At 40.3% G+C, this 23,176-nt stretch overlaps 1 protein-coding gene across 1 annotated transcript; it reads left to right on the top strand.

Moving 5' to 3' along the window:
* Positions 1-737: 737 nt before the first annotated feature.
* Positions 738-13,010, top strand: gaa2 (alpha glucosidase 2). Its single transcript, XM_030732688.1, has 21 exons — positions 738-873; positions 1,542-1,724; positions 1,905-2,477; positions 2,895-3,040; positions 3,790-3,955; positions 4,140-4,236; positions 4,728-4,847; positions 5,084-5,202; positions 5,807-5,938; positions 6,031-6,141; positions 7,459-7,572; positions 7,668-7,752; positions 7,845-7,962; positions 8,109-8,242; positions 8,433-8,584; positions 8,869-9,017; positions 9,125-9,266; positions 9,354-9,452; positions 10,697-10,861; positions 11,076-11,222; positions 12,537-13,010. The coding sequence occupies exons 2-21, from the start codon at positions 1,632-1,634 to the stop codon at positions 12,597-12,599; spliced, it is 2,925 nt and encodes a 974-aa protein (XP_030588548.1). The 5' UTR covers positions 738-873; positions 1,542-1,631; the 3' UTR covers positions 12,600-13,010.
* The last annotated feature ends 10,166 nt before the right edge of the window (positions 13,011-23,176 follow it).

The following is a 23,176-nucleotide window of genomic DNA, read 5'->3' as shown; positions in this document are numbered from 1 at the left end:
TGAAGCTTACTTTTGTCAGGGGCAAAATTTCAGAACAAAATAGATTACGTATTAATGATGTGAACAATGAAATAATGAAATTGCTCTATTTTATATAGCTTTACTACATTACGGTTGTGGTTTCTAATTTTATCATACGAAGAAATACACAGAAGCTTGTTTCCTCCACTGGAAAAAAACAAAAACAAAGCATTTTTTACCATCCAAAAGTCAAAATGTGTGGTTATGATCTCAAAATTTCAACTTACTACTCAAACCTATGAGAAAATGCCTTGAAATTGAGAAATTAACTTGAAATTTTGACTAACTCCAAATTTTTAGATAATAACCTGACGTTGTAACTTATGGATGGTATTTTTTTTCTAGTGCCACAAACACGCTTACATACTCAAACATAGTCAAGTAATCCAAAGATTGTTTTATCTTCTACACCTCCACATCTCCCGCCGCGCACGGGACCAGATTTGCCCACAGACACACCTCCACAGACCTCACAGCTGCTCCTGAAGGCAGCACCGCTGAATGGAAGCGTTCTGCTGACCATTTTTCGGGGGGGAGGGGGATACTTTTTAACGATCATATCTTAGCAATTTTTTATATAAGTTAGTTTAATTTGCAAGAACACGAGGTATTAGTTTACAGAGCGTAAACCGGACGTGTCTGATCCAAGTTCGTTGGGGGAGAACTTCAAACGGAAGTTGTTGGAATTACGAGGTAGCATGAACGCCGCGCAGAGATAAATAAACGCGTCGTGTGGCGGAGCAGCTACCGCGGCGGGGGTTATTATTTGGCTAACGTGACACATTTGTGGACTGTATGATGTACCTCTGCGCCTGCAGAGCTTAGAGCATATACAGGTGGACGTCGCTGACGGTAACGCTCCTGTCGGTGATTGTTTGCTAAAGTTAAGACTGCTGCTAAAGAAAGCTAACGCTAATGTACTGTACGTTTAGTTGAAATAATAGCGTATCACTGTAAAAGGCTAGTGTGAACAGCCGTTTTCTCTATTCCTATTCCTATTAATGCTTGTAAAAAAAAAATTAAAATAAATATGGAATTAATTCAGAGGCTGAACGTTTCCTAGTTGAACTTTGACATTTACGTGGATTTCTGCGCAGTAGCTAGCTAAAGTTAGCCTCAACTGCGATTCTGCTGTTTAGGACTTCTCAGTGGTGTGAACGTTTATAACACAGCAGCTTTGATTGTGATATTGACATACAACATACACTAAAATTTATATAAGCTTATATAACAGCAGCTAACATGGTTTTTGCGCTTGCGTGACCTTTACATAAAGGTTGAACCTGAAGCAGATTATGATGCAGCGTCCCCGGTATTAGTCAATAATATATGATGGTATAGGAAGCATAAATTAAACATATCACAGTTGAATATATTCCTAAATGATAATCCTAATGATTAATAAACATTAAACATCATAGACACTGTAGTTCAGTTTTTCCCCAATGTGCTCCTTACACTCAAATTAGAGAAACAGTCATTTTCACTTCACTGTTTCTTTTGCACACTTCCTCCACCAGGTAGGAGCAGCTGGAAGAGACACAGGGCTGCACGTCTGTACAGACTTTGTTCTGCTCTGTGTCTCCCTGCGGCAGACACATATTATCACGATGGTGTCGTACAAGCGGCTGAACCCTGAAGATGTCCAGTTTTCCAGCACAGTTTTGTCAGAAGAGCCTCGTCCTGTTCAAGACGAAGTTCCAGTGAGTTCATTTATGTTTATGAATCTTTTCATAATCGCTACAGTGGAGGCACTTATGTTTTAGGATCTTCTTTACTTCAGTAGGCTGATTCACAAAAGTATGGCTACTGTTTATTAGGGAGTTCTGGCAGAGAGAGAGTGTGTTTATTTCAGGACTTTGACTTCCTTGTTGTGTTTTAAGGTATTGGAGCCAGAGGATGCCTCCTTGCTTCAACGTAGACCTTCATGCTCTGTCACCACAGGCCTTCTGGTGATCGGTTGTCTCCTGCTGATGGTCTGTGGTGCATGGCTGCTGGGCACTGTGTTCTGGCTGCAGTCTACCAAACAACAGGAGCATAAACCGCCACCGCCGGCCCCAGGACAGACGCCGGGCTCCAAAGTACAAACAGCAGCAAATGATACTGCAGCCGTTTTTCGCAGTGAGGCGTGCAGTCTAATCCCAGAGGCGTGGAGGTTTGATTGCTACCCTGAAAGAGGGGTGGTTGTGACCCGGGAGTTGTGTGAGGCACGGAACTGCTGCTTTATACCTGCACCGACTGCTTCCTCCTCTGCCACCCACCCATCAGGGAAAAACGGAATCCCTTGGTGTTTTTATCCACCAGATTTCCCTTCGTACTCGCTTGTGTCACTAAATGACACGCTGCTGGGACAGAAAGGCACGCTGGTGAAGGAGGTGAAGACGTATTACCCCGGAGACATCCTCACTGTAGAGGTGGAGATACGCCATGAGACAGACCAACGACTGCGTGTCAGGGTTAGTAGAGGTTTCACGTTCAGTCATGTAAAGTATATAATAGCAGATTTTGGAGAAAATTACATATTTATTTGATTTTCTTAAGTGAAAATATGTAAATAAAAAAAACCCTTCACAGAGTTTCCGTGTTATTCAGGTGAGTAGACTCTGAGGGTGGTTGCAAAAGCTTGAGCTTGTTTCTTGTAGATTTCAATAAAATAGAAACTACACCTGCCTGTTATAGATGTAAGTAAACATTGCACTCCTTTGCATTGAAGTTTCGTAGGCCAACAAACTCTCTGCTGGTCATTTCATCATGCCGAATGCTTGTAAAGTAGTCTTGCAAATTTGCTTGATTAAGATATTTTTTTTTTAATTATTTTACATTGCTGTAAATTTTCTTGTCTGTCATTTACCCACAAATTGCTCTCAATAAAGATGACCGATCCTTCAGGCTCACGGTTTGAGGTTCCCATCTCCGTCCCCACTGTCACCAAGAAGGCAGAAAGCCCAGATTATATCATCGAGCTCTCAAAGCAGCCATTTGGTCTCGTTGTGAAGAGGCGATCTACAGGAGCAGTGCTGTAAGTCTGAGCCCAATAGGACATATTTGATATAAAAGATTAGATATACCAATATCAAAATTCTGAAATCCTCAAATTGGATAAATACAGTATTGGTTTCAAGTAGAATAGCTTTATTGCATGGTCAGTTTTTCACCTTTTCCTCCATACGCCTTTAGCATTAGGCGCGCTGCGACTAGCCCAATGTTAGAGGTAGAAATAACTCTAGCATTTTTTAAAATTTTTTTATTTAAACAGGTGTCTCAGGTGCACCCGGTACTTTGGGTGTACCTGAGACATTGTGAAATGATTTGTTTTATTTTATTAATTTAATTATTTGGAAGTGCCAAGCTCAACGTATCACACAAGAATGGCTTTTGTGCTTTTCTTTTATGGAGTTCACACTGCAAAACAGTGCAGATGAGATGCAGTATGTACACAGTGTTTGTTCTTTTTATTTATTATTTTAGAAACATGACTGAATCACAGGAAGGAAGCAATCTGTCACTGGTGGCTCCTCCTGGAGCTACTCAAGCTAGAATAGCATCAAAGATTTTGTGGTGATTTCATATCAGAAAATATTGTGGATTCTAGGGTGGTTCTCACCTCTGGCTGCTCTCATTCTTAGTGATTCAAGCTCAGTCTTTTAATCCTCATTTGGCTTAAGGTTAAGAAAAGGGCTACAGTTTGATTTCTTCATATAAGTAGTGTCAAAAGTACATCAGTTGTAAAATGACTGTATCAATACTTGTCTTAATGTTTCCTGTTAGTCTGAACACCACAGTGGCGCCTCTCTTCTATGCGGATCAGTTCCTCCAGTTCTCCACTTCCCTACCCACTCAGTTCATTTATGGCCTGGGTGAGCATCGCTCCACCTTCCTGCATGATGTCCACTGGAACACGCTCACCATGTGGGCCAGAGATGTGCCTCCAACGGTAATGCTTTCTCTGTTCAGTTAGTCAGACCGATATGAACACTCCAGGGTCTGAGCTGCAGCGTGTCTTCAGTGAACATTCGCTATGTTGCTCCTTTGGATTATGTTGTTGGATATGGTTACTTGTTGCAGATAATTACATGAATTTTATTTTAATATCTTTGTATTCCTCTTCTGTACTGTAGGAACAGACAAACCTGTATGGGGCTCATCCATTTTACTTGGCAATGGAGGATGGAGGGAATGCACACGGCTTCTTCCTGCTGAACAGCAATGCAATGGGTCAGTCTGCTCGTCACCCTCAGACATTAACTTAGTTTCCCTGTGTGCAATAGGTCACTCTCTCTCTGACACACACACACACTAAAATGCTTATACTTACAAGATTTCACAAATGTTCATGTGACAGCAGCTGAGAAAATTAAGAAATTACATAAAAGCAGAAGTTACAAATGGACTTTCCAGTGATTCATATTTGCAGGATGTGTACTTCCCTTTGTTTGGAGATATAGTTCATATCATATGTAGATGTCGTATTGATTATTCTGAAGTTTGCTAACACAAACTGTAAGTTGATTTGCAAAAGTATCAGAGTTTTACTTTGATTTGTTTAATTTTGTCATTGACTTAAGTGCTTCTTTACTTTTCAGTTATATTTTTACACGGGGACAAATATGTTACATGAAACGGGGAACACACCACAACATTTATAACACAAGCTAATGTGCAATGCCTTTTTAAAAAAATGTTTTTATTAATCTCTGTTTTGCTAGACGTGGTCCTCCAGCCTGCCCCGGCCCTTACCTGGCGTACTATTGGTGGAATCCTTGACTTTTACATTTTCCTCGGTCCTGATCCCAGCTCAGTGGTTCAGCAGTATGTGGAAGTTGTAGGTTAGTAGATGCACTTATATGTAGACATGTGTACTGTAGCTTCATCACTAACAAATAATATAAGATTGATGCACACATAGATCCATGTTTCACACTGGCTTTACCAGCCAGTAAAATCACAAAATAAGATTAATAAATAGCTTCAGACCTTTGCCTTTGTCTCCCTGAGTTTGTCAATTTTTGTTTTGATGACTCCTCCCACTTTCACTCCACTTTTTCCATCTTTGTTGTCACAGGACTCCCGGCGATGCCCGTCTACTGGGCCTTAGGATACCATCTCTGCCGATGGGGCTACGGCACGAGTAATTCTACTTGGGAGGTTGTCAAGAGCATGAGGAATTATGGGATGCCTCAGGTAATTACATGTCAATATTTCTTTGTGTGCTTTTGTAAATTAACCCTAAACGTAAGGTGGGGAAAGTCATTTTATTCTTCCCTGCATGACTCTTCATTATAAATAATATACAAGTTTAAAATACTTTATGGACATGAGAAGACAAAACGGGAACATTAACGATGGCAAACAAAATGCATGACAAGAAGAAAATTAAAAACAATAAACTAATTAAATGAGAATAACCTAATAATAAGACAATGTATAAGTAGTTAGTCAGATTTATAATCATCTATAACACAGCAGTGATCGTTTATTAGACTTGGTGACTCTTCCAATGGAAGGCTGTTCTAGAGCTGCATCTACACCAAACGGTGATTAAAATACTTAAACACAATCTTTTTTTTTTTTTTTTTTTTTTTTTTTTTTTTTTTATTAACATGCTGTTAATGTCATTATGTGTAAATAGCCTAGATTTCTTGACATATTTGCTACTTGAATCCAACACCATAATACTTATGCTTATTTTTATGTTTCAGCAAAGTTTGGGGGCACATGTAGAGCTCATGATGGCCCGTTGGCAGGCTGCTGCTCGTTTCAGTAATGTGTGTCTGTTTATTTGCAGGATGTCCAGTGGAATGACATCGACTACATGGACAAATTTATGGACTTCACATTTGATTCAAAAAAGTTTGACACACTGCCTGACCTGGTCAGGGACCTGCACGCTCATAACCAGCGCTACGTCATGATTCTGGTACGTACACACACACACACACACACACTTACTGTCATGTGTGTTGCATCTCCTTTGGCCTGTGAGTTGTGAGTTGTTTCTTAACCCTTTAGGACCCGGGTATCAGCAGCACACAACCTGAGGGCTCATACTGGCCATTCGATGAAGGTCTAAAGAGAAGAGTTTTTATTAAAGATGCCGAAGGGAAAACACTTATTGGGAAGGTGAGACACAAAGCCACAAAACATGAACTGAGGGATGCACTGTGAAGCAGGATTAATGGGTTAGCAAAGTATGCTGAGCCTGAATTTTCAGCAGCATGATTATGATGATGTTCATGTTGGACATGCTTTAAGTGCACAGTAGATACTTTGCAGAGGGAATTCCTGTTGTGCACATGCAACCTGTTGAACTGCACCTTTTTAGTAACACCACCAAAGGAAGCTGTGCATCGTGTTGTCACAGGACTTTAAGCATAAATATGCCTGGACCTAATTTGCTCTCTTACCTGGCTGGTATTGCAGTTATTAAAATGTTTTTATTGTTTATCACGGAGAATATTCATTCCTTCATTATGAAGGGTGTGCCAGACCTGAATGCGCTTATTCATATTGAGAGTGCACTGAGGGGTAAAATAAATATTTTCATTTATGAATTTAGAGGATTAAGTTTCCTGCAATATTCTCCTCTTGCCTGCTTTGAAGTGCCTGTGCTGTGTTTTGCTGTAAGAAGTTTTTACACTCTTCAAATCTCTCTTGACTGAAATAATGTAAGAAGCTGCCCACTTTTAGGCTGAAGCAGAAAGTCTGGACTTTCAAAGAAAGCTGCTAATCGCTGTTGTGATACCTGCTGTGTTTGCATCTGGCTCAACAAAATGTAAACAAATCCCCGATCAGAGAAAGCAGTTAACACTGAACCAGTTTCACACTTCACCACTTCAGTCACTTCAACTCCTGTAGAGGTCACAGAGGGTTTGATAGAAATGTTCAGTGTACTGTTTCAGAATGTGGAAACTGGTCTAAGAATACATACACTGTTTTAAACACAGAAATCAATCATGGAAATCACAGTGATGGCAGTAACACCACAACAGTGCAGATACATTTACATTTGGTGATTAAATTCATTGTCCCGGGTGCATGCAGGTGAGCTGTCAGTTACATCTTCTTCCAGTGGCAACATAAAGTGGAAGATCTGACACTGCTGTGTCAGGAGTATAAACAACACTAACCTGCTCCCAACCGGGTTATCTGTTTAGCATAAGTTACCACAGTGGTTTGGGCAGCTAAAAAGAAAACTGACTTGAAGCTCAACACAGCTCGCTAACCCATTAATCTTGCTTCCTAGTACAGCCCTCTGCTGTAGCGACAGTGTAGCTGCACTTGTGGTGAACATGAGCTTGTTATAGTTCAGCTGGACCAGTTCTAAAGTCCAACCAAGTAAGCCTGATAATGAATGATAGAGCAACAGCCTCTTTTGAACACGTAGTTTTACATTTTAAGCATGCGTTTTAAAATGCAATTCTTTCTCCTCTTTTCCAGGTGTGGCCTGGTCTCACAGCATATCCAGATTTCTCTGATGACGTGACAAACGAATGGTGGTACGACAACCTGCAGAGCTTTCACGAGAAGGTGCCATTTGATGGATTATGGATTGTAAGTGTGAGAACGGAAACGCTGTTAAATAAGTAACCTCTGACTTATGAGCATTTAAAGATGTCTCCCGCTGACATTGTCTCGCTTGGTTGTAGGACATGAATGAGCCATCAAACTTCCTGGATGGATCAACCAGTGGCTGTCCATCAAACAGCCTGGAAAACCCTCCTTACACTCCAGGTGGGAGACTTGGATGTTGAACATAAATCACACAACAAACATCGCATGAACACAACGTTACATATGGGTTTCTTGATGACTTCTACTTTCAGGTGTGCTAGGAGGTTTGCTGAGAGCCAAAACCTTGTGTGCCACTGCACAGCAGAAGCAGTCCATTCATTATAATATGCACAGTCTATATGGACTCATGGAAGCTAAAGCTTCTGCAAGGTTCGATGCTCTAATACACACGTGCACACACACTACAGAAATAAAACACTACAACAAGCAGTTTTCATGGAATGAGCAGTTTGTGCCATTTTTAAATACTCTCTCTCTGCCTGCTGTTTTTACTTCCTCTCTGATCTCTTGCTCAGCGCGCTGAAGCGACTCGTGGCGAAAAGACCTTTTGTGATCTCCCGCTCCACCTTCCCCAGTCAGGGCATGTACTCAGGTCACTGGCTGGGAGACAACAGGAGCCAGTGGAAAGACCTTTACACTTCTATAGCAGGTTAGAAGTTCAGCAGATGTAATGGACTTTGTGCTGATGCACATAAAGGTTTGTGACTGACGTGCTGATGTGTAATAGGAATGAACAGTAGTACCTGAGTTTATTTATCATTTTGAATTTGAGGACCATTTCATAAAAAGCTTCCATCTTATAAGTAAATATTTAATTCCCATCTCTTTTTGTGCATCAGGTATGTTGACCTTCAACCTTTTGGGCATCCCGCTGGTGGGTGCAGATGTCTGTGGCTTCAGTGAGGAGACGCAGGAGGAATTGTGTGTGCGCTGGACGCAGCTGGGAGCTTTCTATCCCTTCACACGAAACCACAACTCCATCGGCATGAAGGTAAGATTATCCACCTGAAATATGAAATCTTCTTTTTCTTTTTGGAGTGTTACCACTTACAGGTTTAGCTGTGCCTCTGGAAATTGCATTATGTATTTATTTATTTATTGTTTCATGATGACACCTGGAAGTTTTACATTACACACATTTGATGGATGGCTTTTCCAGTGGTTTGTGTATCTCGAGACTTGAGAATCTAAACTGGATGAATAATGATGGATTAATTCTTCATTTTTGCATCTCCAGCTTGTGTTTCACCATCTGCTGTTGAAATGTTTTTATAGCCTCAAGACCCGACAGCTTTCAGCCCGCTGGCTCGCACAGCCATGAAACAGGCTCTGCTGCTGCGCTACTCTCTCTTTCCTGTTCTCTACACTCTCTTCCATCACGCACATGTACACGGACACACTGTGGCTCGGCCAATCATGTTTGAGTAAGTAGATTTCTTTAAAAAAAATAAACCGCCGTGTATTCCCTTTTTTTTTTTTTTTTTTTTGGTTGGAGGGGGCGGTTCTTGACATAACTTTATGTCCTCTAAAGGTTTCCCAAAGATGTAAAAGCCTATGGCATCGACAAGCAGTTCATGTGGGGGAAGAGTTTGCTTGTGACGCCAGTGTTGGATCCTGGAGTCGACTACGTGGATGGTTACTTCCCAGAGGGTCTGTGGTACGATTACTACACGGTGAGACTCTCTGAATGGTAGTATGAGTAAAGCGTGTTGGGCCACTTGAATAGAGTGCTTTACGTCATTTGTTCCTTTACCTCCCAGGGCGACTGTGTGAGCAGTAAGGGTGAAGAGCTTCGACTCAACGCACCTCTAGATAAGATCAACCTGCATTTGCGCGAGGGCTCCATCATACCAACACAGGTAAATGGGTTTCTCAGCTAAAGTGGACCTGTTACAATGGTGGACGCTCCAAAATGGTGGTCACAGAGCACAATATGGAACAAACTTACCAAAGTTTGGAAGGAAATTTTTGACCACAAACCTAAAATATGACTTAAAAGTCCTTTTTCACGTGTGCGCTGCAGCACACAACCTTCCTTCACATTACCTGACCGAGGTGCAAGCGAGAAAGCAAGTACCGTATTTTTCGGACTATACGTCGCTCCGGAGTATAGGTCGCACCAGCCAAAAAATGCATAATAAAGAAGAAAAAAACATATATAGGTCGCACTGGACTATAAGTCGCACTTTTTTTGGGGGGGGGGGGGGTTGATAGAATTCGAGACCCAGAGCAGAAATTCCATCTTGAACGGCAATTTAAAATAATAATGGATTAAAGAACAGGACGAACACGGTTATGCCTACGTTATGCTAACATAACACATTCAGCTACATGACGCACAACGAACACGTGTTCGGTATGTTAACGTAACATTAAGTTATTCAGATAACCATAGCATAAAGAACATACTAACAAGTTAACCAAACCATCAATCCATTGAATTCTTCATCCTCGGTGTCACTTCTAAACAATTCCGTACACTCCGTAGACGAAGCGCCGCTTCCTCTTCTGTGTCGCGTTAGTCAGACTCGTCGTCAGCTGCAGTTCCAATTATTCCAGCCTTTCTGAATCCCAACAGGATGGTTTGTCACTGAAGCCCATGTTTTCTTGATCCATCCAATGACTTCCAGGAAAGTTGGGTGGCGCATTCTCCCAGTTGCCGTTAAGCTGTGCTCTCCATCCATCATCCACTGCGCCCACAGGTTACGCAAGACTGCCTTAAAGCTGCAGTTCACGGAGATGTCAAGTGGCTGAAGTATTTTGGTTCATGTGTTATAAATGTCACATATACGTTGCTCCGGAGTATAGGTCGCACCCCCAGCCAAACTATGAAAAAAAGTGCGACTTATACTCCGGAAAATACGGTACCTGACTCAGTCAGACTGAACATTACTAGTTAAGCTTGTGGAGTGAGTAGCAGAGTAGCACAGGCAGTACTTGCAGGCTCCACACACAGTCAAAACCACACAGAGCAGTTCAGGGTGTTTGAAACAGGCAGGCTACTGAAAAAGGGCAACTTCTGTCAGTGTTCCCACCTGGTACAGCCCAGAGTTCATGTTCATTCCAGTTAGTTCACTCATGTTTTCTCTCCATGTTTGAACAGGCGCCCAACCTGACCCTGTGGGTAAGCAGTGGTCAGCCTCTCCACCTCATCTCAGCTGTGTCTGAAGACGGTTCAGCCAGTGGAGATCTGTTCTGGGATGATGGGGAGAGCATTGACACCTATGAGACCAACCAGTACGCCTACATCGTCTTTAACGTTGCTCAGGTATTCACCATTAATGTACCCTGTATGTTTGCTGGTGTCTACTCCAGCCTACTTTGTCTGATTTCCCATAATGCCTCATGATGGCATGCATAAACTGTCTAAACTCATTTAATTTAGCTGTGGATTATATGTGGAGATAACTTGGCCTGTGACTAAGATCCTTGTTCAGTAGGATCTCACCTGAAAAGCTGAACTTTTCATTCTTATTTTGTAGAACACAATGACATCCCAGGTGCTCCATAACAATGTTGAGGCGTCATACATCACCGTGGAGTCAGCCTCCTTCTATGGTGTAAAGGAGAAGCCAAGCAAAGTGCTGGTGAACTCCCAGGATGCACCATTCACCTACAGGACTAACCAGGTGAGGCTCTGAGTTATGTTTTTAGGGGTGGGTAAAAAAGTAAAACAGTCACGTAAGACTCTACGTTTTTTTAATCGGTGCCAAACTGCAGCACTTTCTGCTAACAGCAGTTGAACGACAGCCTGCAAATCTTCACAATCAAGGCAACAAATTCTGCTGGAGGGAAGAAAATAACTCCGTCTGAAATGTGTTTCATATGACTGAGATCTTCCTCAGCATAGCAGAGACTCCACAGCTGGAGTCAACACAGCAGAGCGCTCGAGTATTTATCCAGTTTTCCCACCTTTACAAAAAAAGACAGAAATAATAATCAGGGAACCACTTTATTAGGGAGAACTGAAACTGTTAAAGCTGTTAGATTACATTAATGAGCCTTTCATTCTATTTTTTTTTTCTGTCACAATGAAGGACTTTAATCAAAACCCGTTTCAAAATCTCAAAAGACTTTTGATCACATGAGCCCAATATGAAGAGTTTCCTTCTTTGAGTTCTCACTGATTCATTTGAATCTTCGAATGATTAGCTTTTTGTGGCTGATTCTTCTTTAACAGTAAAATGAAGATGAGCGAATTTTTTTTTCTTTATCCTGTAGCTGTTTTATTAGTTATTATCCTTTTTAAAATGTACATATTAAATTTCTATTTTAAATAAAATTACAAAATAGAAAATTATTTATTTTCTTTAAACATTTTTTGTTGCTGCCCACCTGCAGTACCTGCATGGCCCACCAGGGGGCCAGTCCACATTCAGTATGTACTATATATGTACAGTAGTTGGCACTGGTGGATTTAATTGCTCAGTTTTTATGCTTTTTATCACTTTAGCACTTTGTGATATTTATTTTGCTGTGTAAATAAACTCTTATTCCAGTAAAGGGGTGATTCTGCATGTTGCAGTAAAAGCTGCTGTTCTTATGCATCAAAGTCATTCACATGAATTATTTGTATCATAAAAACATTTATTGCACAGGAAAAACTGGCAACAAAATGTATGAAAAGTAAACGTGACTGCAGTGGGCATTTTAGTCTCGTATTATTGAGTCATTATTTGCAGGTTAACAAAGTTTTAAACTCTTTGTAACATTTTATTTCCTGATGAAATGTTTGTTTTTTAAATAGAAAAACCTGAATCTGAAAAAACTGTAGCAGTGAAATAAATGTCATAAGATAATAAAAAAATATTAAAGTCCTATAAAAGACCTCTAAAATCAAAATACCAAATTAATAACTTTTTGTTCTAAAGTACTGCAGTACTTGTTGGGCATGCCTTCTGTAGTTGTATTGAGGTGCTGTTTGCTCTCCTTTCTCTCTGCAGGTGTTAACAGTTGCTGATCTGGGTCTCAACCTCAGTCAGAACTTCACTATCAGCTGGATGTAATGGGTGCTGTCTCTGAGAATAAGAACAGCCTTTTTTTTTTTTTCTTTTCAATGATTTTGGCTCTTGACTCAAAGACACTATGGATGTGAACGGGGATGTCAGGTAATTTACTTCATTGCTGGCTTTCGCCCTTCAAGCAGGAGCGTTTCACTTGACTCTCTGAACGTGTCCTTGGGAAGATGCCTGTGTGTCTGCAGTGAGCTTCGCAATGAACCCACTGGAGTTCAGCATTTTCACTATTCAAGTCTCTCTTCAGTGTTTCCACATCTGTCGGGTGTAGTGCTAGTACACTTTTTGACTTTGAGGGATTCACTCTTTAAAAAGAAAAGTGTGTCTAGTGTGTTTAAGAGTTTATATGCAGTGATTTGGAGTACAGAGCCAGGGCCAACTGTCCATCAGTTAAGAGTGAAAGGAAGGTACTCGGGGGGGGGGGGGGGGGGGGGGGGGCAGTAATATTAATGTCATCCTAATGCAGGTTTTGCACAATTAGCCAAAATCATCTTCATGTGCTCGGCATGCTTTGGAAAGCTTGTGGACTTGTTATCGCTGACCTGTAGCAGTTTAGATGCAGCTTTAATGTCTTTTATAAGACCACATCTCTTAGTGTGTATCTGATTTTAATATAAAGCTTGCCTTGGTCTGGGTCAGTTATACTAAGTGAAACTAATCAACACTGCGTTTTTGTTTGCTTTTTAAAACCTTTCGTTCAGAAGACGATGTGCAATAAGGGGAGAAAGGGGAGAGAAAAATGAACTTCCTTAAAATGTGACACTGTAGTTCCTGATGTAGTTTGATCTGTGCTTGAAAGCTGTTTACAGTCTGTTGTGCACTAATTAGCACCACAGTATAGGACAGGCAGGTAGGCGGGTGTGCCTTATGATTCCTTTGTTCTTGTTTTGAGCCTCTGGGGGTTCTGGAGGTTTCTCTGTTCAGCTTTATATCATCAGCCCCTTTTCAACACTGAAGACCGGATTACTGTTAAACACAACAATTACTTTACTAATTATAGGAGCCAGATGTCATACAATCACTTTATTGTGACTCACTCTGACAGAGCAGAATACAAATGAAACCTAGATACTATTATTGAGATCAGCACCATTCATTTCTGCCTAAAATTTAGTTAGGAATTCTGAGTTAGGATTTCTCGTGGATTATGAGCTTTTGCAACTTGGGAAAATTATTTGTTGAAGACATCATGAATACATGTTTGTGTGATGTAACTGAACTTGTGACACCAACAGCTTGCAGTATTTTATCCTGAAGTTGTGTTTTAATTTTTTTGCTTAAGTGAAATTACATGAACAAAATGAAAACTATTAAATTTTTTTTTTTTTTTTTAAATCTTGAGTGTAACAACAGGTAATAAAACATCTGAAGACAGATTTCATGGTGTTTTGTGTTTTGATGACACTGCCCTGCAGGACATTTGCTGTATGCCATCTAATACTTGTTGTTTACTAATTTTGAGTTGCTGGTTTAAATAAAATTCATTTTCCTCTATCATACCATGTTTTCTTTTGTTTACTTTGCTTATTTTGACATGAAATTTGGGCACATCATTCAGTTTGTCTAGGCTTAGGCCTAACTAGGCTCAGTGAGAAACCCAAATTTTCTTGTTGCGAGAGGAATCTTATTCCATTCTTTGAAACGGATGATGACTTTGTCTGTTGTGTTGATGCTAAAGGATTTTTGGGTGCAGTGGGTTGTGGGTACGATGCAGATGCTGAGAGCCCAAAAGCTAGCCTAAAATGTGTCCTACTGCATACAAGCAAATTGTGCTGGACAAGCTGAAATACAATGAGCACAAATGGACTGTATGTTGAAAAAGTGGATTTGCCTTTTTGTGATTGAATATATTTATTTGATTTAGGTAATAACTGTTTTTTGGAAAACTGTAGAAATGTTATTTGTTGGGGTGGTGTTATCAGTGAACCAGGGTTATTATAGTTAACGAAAACGAATGAAATAACGAAAACTGAAATTGAAAAAACATTGTCGTTAACTGAAATAAATAAAAACTATAATTAAAAGGAAAAAACGATAACTAATTAAAACTGAATTGTGAGTTTACAAAACTAACTAAAATTAACTGAAATTATCGATAAACTGACTTTCATTTACTATTTTTTTTTTTTTTTAAGCCTTGTGGATTGATATGAAATCAGTTTAAGCTGGGAGCGCCACAGGACAACTGTGTGAGTGTGTGTGCATGTGCGTGCGCTCACCGCGCTGGTCTGCAAAGTACTGGCTGCGGTCTGCTGAGAAAGCGGCAGAGTCCCGTATGGAGGTTCTTTGAGTACAAGAGCACAGATAGAATCGAAAGTCTTGTTGTAGATGATGAAAAATGTGCGGAACATTTCTCAGTCAGGAAAAACCAGCAACATCAAAGTCCACCTGAGAAGCGCACAGCGGCTACAGAAACCGCTCTGATTGAGGTAACCTGGCCTTCGCCTCTGAGAAACGGGACTACTTGTCGGGGCCATTCAGCCCAGAACGTTGTGACTAAACTGTTGCGTCCTTGTGTGTTTCCGGCTACTTTATCAGTGAGAGAATAACAATCAGGAATAATAATCAAAACATCAATATAAGGACTCACAACTGTCAGCAAATTCTTGGTAGGAGACTGCTGAAACTATCAGGATGGACGTGAAGGAATGAAGAAAGTAAAAAAAAACACAAAAAAAACAACAGGGACAAATATGTTTGCAGCCAAAAAACTGAGCACAAAGAGCAAAGACCAGCCTGCACCGCATATAAAACACCTGCACACGACCACAAGGTAATAACACACACAATCCAGCTACACAAGCATAAATGTGGACATGAGGTCGACCACTTCGTAGGTTGTGTACAGAGGCCGCAAAGACCCTGAAAGTTTAATTAGCGAGCATCTAACCAAGCTAGCTCCAAAACAGAAGCAGCTTCAGGTGGTGAGAACATCAGGATGCAGCTGGATTTGAGCTTTGACTCCTTCAAAGAGTTTGTTTTTGTCAAACACCACATGTAGCTGTTGTTAATCTACTGCACTGATGCTGAACTTTATTGTGGAGTTTATTGTAGAATTTATTGAGTTTGGGAGTTCATATTTTTCTTTGTTTCTCCCTGTTGATGTTCATGTGTGTCCTTAATATTACACACATTTAGCATGTCTTGTGAACAGTTGGTTGTTGAATATATTTCTCTAAACGGTATCTTTTGTCATGTTTTCATTACACAATAGTCACTTTTGCGCCTTGAATCTTGCACCTGATTAGGTATGAAAATACTAAAACTAATACTGAAACTAACTAAAACTAAGCATGAAACCAAAAATAAAAACTAATAAAAATGAGAAAAACCACTCTGAAAACTAATTAAAACTAACTGAATTAGAAAAAAAAAGAAAAAACTAACTAAAACTAAACTATAATGTAAAATCCAAAACTATTATAACCTTGCAGTGAACAAATCTCTTAAATGTGCCTCTTGAAGTACAGCAGAGGGCACAGTTTCCCAATGCTCTGATTATTATTTCACTTAGTTGTGACAAAGTTTTCACAGGATTCTGTGCAGTTCTGTGAAAAACTAAGTCCACCCCATCATTCAGTGGCTTGTCGAACCACATTTAGCAGCAATAATTAAACATTTTCTCTATGGCTGTATCAATCTCACACTCTTCTTTATAGTGTTGCTTCAGTTCATTGAGTTTTGCAGGCATTCATTTATGCACAGCTCTCTTAAAGTCCCACCACAGCATTTCAGTCAGGTTGAGGTCTGGACTTTGGCTGGGCCGTTGCAGCACCTTGATTGTGCTTGGGATAATTATTCTGTTTCATGACCCAATTTTGTTCAAGCTTTAGCTGTCGGAGAGATGGCTTCATGTTTGACTCTAAAATACTTTGGTAATGACTGCAAGGCTCTCAGGTCCTGTGGCTACAAAAAGGGGTCCAAATCATCACCCCCTCCACCACTGTGCTTCACAGTTGGTATGAGTTGTTTGTGTTGATAGGCTGTTTCTGGTTTTCTCCAAACACAGCATTGTGCAGTATCGTCTGAAGGACATTGCTCCAGAAGTCTTGGGGTTTGTTCAGATGCAACTTTGCAAATTAAGCTGTGTTGCCATATTCTTTTTTTTTTTTTTTTTAATTCTGTAGTCATGAATTTTAACATTTAACATGGTAACTGAGGCCCGTAGAGTCTGAGATGTAGCTCTTGGGTTGTCTGCAGTGTCTCTGAGCATTGCATGGTCTGACCTTGGGGTGGATCTGCTGAGATGTCCACTCGTGGGAAGGTTGTGGCATTGTGTTACCTGAATACCACAGACCAGCAAACTGCCAAAACGTTTGCTTTTATAGAAGTGCTCATACTGGCTTAAGATCAGTTCATTAAATGCATTTGATTAGCAGCAACTGGCTTCTACTTACTCTCTTAATTCCTCTGGAAGCAGTAAGGGTGCACTTAGTTTTTCACTGCAACTGTGTAATTTCCACTGTGGCAACAAAGGATTTTTTTGACATACTTAGTAATATTTTTTCAGTTCTTTTAACCTGAGGAAAAAATTAATAATCCATTCTCACTCTTCATTGTATGACTCTAATGAATAATCACCTGGCATAGCACTTCAGCTCCAGTTAAGTCAGTATGACTGACAGTACACTGAAGTATGATTGGTCTTATCAGGAAATATTGTTCTTAACTGAGAGCTGTATGGTTAATGTTTACCTTATGTTTTTTCTCAGTTACTCCTGGAGACATAAACAAGGTTGAAATCCGTGTGTGCGTGTGTGCATGCGTGTGTTGCCACAAATGATAAAACCACTCTTGTTTCTCTTATTTCCTGCCTCTGTTGTCCTGTTCTTTTCCACCTCTTTCTCTGTGATGCTGTTTCCCTTTAAAAAGCTCATCCTCTGATTGTGGTTATTGGAGAGTCCACCCTGTGGCACTGTTTAGATAGTCTCAGGATGTCCATCATTAAGATATGAGGGCCATCCGAGGACTCTGATAAATTATTTTGATTCTTAAAAATGAAATTTTCCAGCTCTTCACCATTAAAAACTAGCTGGAAAACATGATGTAGAAGGAGCCCTGACTCTGAGCCCAGACCTTTTGACTGGATCTCATGAGTCATAAAACTAAACAAGTATTTCACTGTCCCAACACAAGCTCCAGAAACTGAAAGTAAAAAAAAAAAAAAAAAAAACCCCCACCACTGATAGCAGGGTTATATTATTCTCTACTACAGATAAGCTAGGCTTGCAATAGATGTGTTTTTATTGGCTGTGTGGAAATGTTCACAGGCTAACTGTTTCCAGATGGGATTTTGAGGAGAGCGCATATATATAATCCAGCGAGAGGGAGAGGAGGGAGAGCTCACAGAGAGCGCGAGAGGACGAGCAGCAGGGGTCTGTCAAAAGCATTCTGCTCTACTGACAAGGGCATTTCCTGTCTGGATTTGGGAGGATTAAGTATTTGTGTGTGGGGGGTGTTGGTATGGTTTGCATGTGGAGAGTGGGACCAACACACAAATCATTTTGGGGGCTGTTCTGTGCATGTTTGATGTGGATTACTGTGCTTATAAGTCTCATTTAGGGAGCAGATTTTCAAAAGCAAACAGTGGTTTAGTGTCAGTTGTTACACATTTCCGAGGAAAGACTTCATATTTTCAGACTGCATTCCAGTCTGGCTTTTGTGAGTCTGCTTTGTCACATTAAAGTTTCACTATATGCTACATAAAACAGAAACATTACGTGAAGCAAACTACCAGTGTTTCAACAGGGAGTTTCTGTGTAAGAAAGTCTGGGGAGTCATAAAGAGAAGTTAAAAGCAGCTTCATTGTTCACTTCAAACATTCCTTCTCAGCTTGCAGGCATTATTTTTAACATTAAAAGTTGCTGACATGGGACAGCGACAACACGAACACATGCTTGTGTTTGTGCTTTTGTGTGTTTTCATACTTCTGTTCACTTTGATCATTTCTACAGTGCTGGCCCTTTTGTGAAGTCATGATTTGTGACCTGACTTTGAGGATCATACAGGTTTCAGAGCAGGGAGTTTTCAGTTACACACAGGCCTAGAGACCAGTCTGCAACCATTTGGCAACTGCTGGTCATGAGGGGAAAAATGAGTATTCTTTGACTGGTTGTGAGTGGTTGCTGGAGGTTGATTGCAGTTGCTGGGAAAATGTTTGCTAAAGCCTCAGTCACACAGGTCTACAGACCAGCCACTGACCCCCCGGGAACCACCTGTTGCTAGCAGAAATATGTGTATTTCCCAACCGGTTGGTGATTGCTTTGTTTGCCAGCATGTTGCTGCGGTCATAGTTTGAATGGAAGTGATGGACTTGTCTACAAACACCGTCCAGCTACTCTCCAAGCTGTAGTAAAACTGCAAGCAGCAGTGACAATCTGCAACTGATTTCACCCAGCAAGAGCCAGCAAGCTCTGGGAACCACTGCGTTACAGCTGGGGAATACACAGAAACCAGTGGTTGTATCACGTCCAGTGACTTCAAGAGTTGTCCGACATGACAACTCTTGAAGTCACGTGAGAAACCTCAGCAGAAGTTTATGGTTAAAGGGCCTTGGCTCCCTTGCTCTGTGATGTTGGTAAACACCTTCCATGAAGACTTTATGGGCTCAATCACAAGTTTCAGGTCATACTGAATAAAACATGACGTTAATTTAGTAAATTATGGCCATTATTAGAGTCAGAAATTAGCATAATCCAGGCTGTCCAGTCAGAGCCATCCTGGTTTCAAAATACTAACAGTGAAAACACTCAGCTTGAGGCTTCAAAATGTGACCACTGGGTGATGTCAAGGTGGCTACATCTATTTTTTTTCTTGTTTTTTCAGTTCATCATCCTAAAATGTTACAGATAAGCACTACACTTTTTTTTTTTTTTTGGTATTTCATCTGTTTTTTGCAGACACTTTCACTTGTTGTTGAATTGATGATGACTCAGTGTCCCAGTAATGAAAGTGAACCATACAGGAGCCTTTGCTAAGTGGAACACACTTGACAAACTGAAGGTTACATTTCATCCTGAGGCGTTCATGATCACATGCGTGAGATTTCATGAGAATCCTTCCAATGCGCTGCAAGATATAAATCAGGAATGTGAACCTTTATGTTGGCAGTAGATGAAAGATTATTCACCAAACTATTACCTGAGATCAGAAACATGTGACAGTTGTTCCAGGTATTCTGCAGGTTGTTGTTACTTGGTGGCTGACAGTTTATTTGGATTGACAGTTTAGACCTTGTCCTTGTCAAAGGTGTGGTGAAAACTGCTCTGCGACAGCCTTAAATCAAGCCAAGTATTTGCCTCGTTATCAGATTTAGTTTTCTTACTTTTTCTTTCTGTTTGCCCTCTGCTATTGTATTCACGCTCACATCAAAATCGTAATCATCTGCTCTTCGCAGAAGCCTACTCCAAGAAGCTTGAAAGTGCAGTAAATTTTCTCCCCCCAGCTGAAAGATTCCTTTGATGGTCTGAAGCTTGAATTCATCATTCATGGTTTTGAATGGTGTCCATTTAACTATTCCCATGGAAAAACTTGCATCTGGCAGGCAAGCAGCATCCGACTGTGAATGAAGTGATGGCCATTCAACCAGTGGGAATCCAGAAGAAAACAACTGGTTTGACCTCAGAGAAGGAAAAAGATGATTCAACACATGTGGAGTAATAGCTGACTGAAAATTCCCAGGAACTCTTCTTCATAATTAACCAAAGCAGCTGAAATGAATACTAACAATCAGGTCAGACCTTAAACAAGAAAGTTTAGTTCAACACTAAGTGGAAAGTGTAACACTTTAACAGTTTTGTTTAATGCTAAATTATGCCAATGAATATTTGAGCCATTTTCATCTTCTACAGCACTGCTGATGATGTCACAAAACTATAAAGTTAATACCTTGAAACTGTTTTTTTTTTTTTTCTTCCTCTGTTTTGGTCTCCACCAATTATTTAAGTTAAAGTCCAGCTGGTAAAAGCTACTGAGAATGAATGTGAGATTATTTTTTTTTAATTCTTGTGTGCATAAGTCATTATCTTGTGCACACAAGATAATGGCTTGTGCATACAAGTTATGGGCTCTGCAGCTAGATTATGAAACAGATCTTTAGTTGTTTAAATACATCTAAATTCAGACAAAACTGGGGTTACTATGCTCTAAAAATCTCAGAAACAGGAAGTATCTGGTGTCTGAGCAGATACTTACTCTGGATAGTATTACCTTGTCCCCCAGTAACACTGTGAGGAACCTGGGAGTCATTTGGAGTAAACATGCCCATTAAACAAATATGTAGGCCTGCCTTCTTTCATCTGCAACATTGCCAAAATTAGAAACATCCTGTCTCAGAGTGATGCTGAAAAGCTGGTCCATGCAACTGTTACTTCTCTGCCTGGCTGCTGTAATCCGTTATTAGGGTGTTCTAAAAGCTCCCTGAAAAGCATTGAGTTGATCCAACATGCTGAAGTGAGAGAACTGACTGGGACTAGAAAGAGAGAACATATTTCTCCCATATTAGCATCCAGAACTGAAACAGAATAATCAGGCCCCATCATATCTTAAAGACCTCATATGATCCTAACAGAGCACCCTGTTCTCAGACTCCAGGCTTACTTGTGGTTCCTCTGGTTTCTAAAAGTAGAATGGGAGGCAGAGCCTTCAGCTTTCTTCTGTGGAACCAGCTCCCAGGTTGGAATTGGGAGACAGACGCATTTCTATTTTTAAGATTATACTTAAAAGTTTTTTTTGGTTTTTTTTTTTTTTATAAAGCTTTATAGTTAGGGCTGGATCAGGTGACTGTGAACCCTCCCTTAGTTATGCTACAGTAGGCCTAGACTGCTGGGTACTTCCCATCATGCACTCAGGACTTCCCAGCTACTCCCATCTTTTCACCCCTAGCTCCTCATGTGTTTATATGTCATCACTACCTACCATTAACTTTAGTCTACTCTCACTTTTGGTTTGTGTTTATCTTTCTTTTAGCACCTGGTTCTTCTGGAGGTTTCTTCCTGTTAAAAGGGAGTTTTCCTTCCCACTGTCAACAAGTGCTTGCTCATAGGGGATTGTTGGAGTTTTCTCTTTAATATTTAGAGTCTTTACCTTTACAACTGCTGACTGACTGCTGTTGTGAACTGGAACAAAAAAATGAAACCCAGATCACTTTGAGTAAAATAAAATGCCTTTAATGAAAGAAAGATGGGAAACACACACACAATGGAAAATAATGTCAGCAGAAAGTGATTATCATATTTGCCTTACATGTGAAGGTCAGAGGAGACAAAGGAGCTTGTGACCTATTGGGCCCAAGCCGGGATAAATGGGAAGGTTGTGTCAGGAATGGCATTGAGTGTAAAATCTGTGCCAAATCAAAACATGGATCCATCCACCGTGGGGACCCCTTGGACAGGAGTGGAAAGTACCTTTAATGTCAGCAGATATCTTTTTAAACAGAAACTTAAAAATGATCAGCTAGTGGTGCCATCAGCACTTTTTTTCTCTGCATATAATCTTAAGAAAGATTGCAGAAAGAGTGTGAAAACAGCAGATCCTGGCACGTTTGAGTAAACCAGGCTCTCTGTTCTTCCTGCTGCCTTTGCAGGTGTCAGGTAACTTAGTGAACGGACTACACCCTTCTCCTTCAACACACTCAACAGACAGAACAGGATGGGACAAGCTGACTTACACAAAAAACAGCCACACCTAGCTTTCACTCTTTATCTCCTTATTACTAAAATAGCTTATTAAAGACATGAGGTAAATATAAGGACATGTATTCCTGTTGTTCCTGTTGTTGGGGCTACTTATAGAGTTTTGTTAGGCTTAGGACGGCTGTTCACTGTATATCCTCAGTATTGTTTCTGGCTATTTGTGGGAGTTTAATGGCCTGAGGTGACGTTTATATTACATCATTAGCCGGTGTTGTGCCAAAAAGTGATCGTCTGCCAGAAAGTGATTTTTGATGTTTCTGTGTGCTTTTACAGTATGTCTTTGCTTATATTGGTGAATAGAGTGTAGTCAATAGGATTTATGAAGGGCTTAAATATAAAATGAAGAAATGACCTGTTATTCAAGTATGTTTATGACTCGGCATTATTGCACGTACATTATAATAAATCCAGTCCTCTTTGGTCACTTAAAATATCTATATAGAGTGTAATGTCATATTTGTTCTGATTTGTGCTGCCCTCTTGTCCAGATATCTCTTTAAAATCTGGCCAATCACAGTTTTTACCCTGATAAATAAAGAATATATAAAAGTCGCTGCAATAAAACTTACTGCAGCTTCTACCTTGTGACAGAAATGTTGTTTCTTACTCAAAATGACTTGACATCATTCACGAGAGATATGTTTGACATATTTTTCACAGATTATAGGTCAGCAAGTCATTTACAACAGTTTAAATATGGGCAATCATTTTCTGGCAATCACTTTTTGGCAGACGATCACTTTTTGGCACAACACCGGCACTATCACACCTGGTGGTTTTCTCTTTGTGGTTTCTGTATGTGCCCTGGAACAGCACTTAGGGCGGTGAAGGGAGTGTTAGTGGCTATGATTATAGTTTTTTTTCCTGTATAAATCT

Source organism: Archocentrus centrarchus, chromosome 1 (genome assembly GCF_007364275.1).
Source record: "Archocentrus centrarchus isolate MPI-CPG fArcCen1 chromosome 1, fArcCen1, whole genome shotgun sequence".
In the NCBI taxonomy this organism is placed as follows: domain Eukaryota; kingdom Metazoa; phylum Chordata; class Actinopteri; order Cichliformes; family Cichlidae; genus Archocentrus; species Archocentrus centrarchus.
The sequence above is the reverse complement of the archived record's forward strand: the minus strand, read 5'-3'. Positions and strand labels throughout refer to the sequence as shown.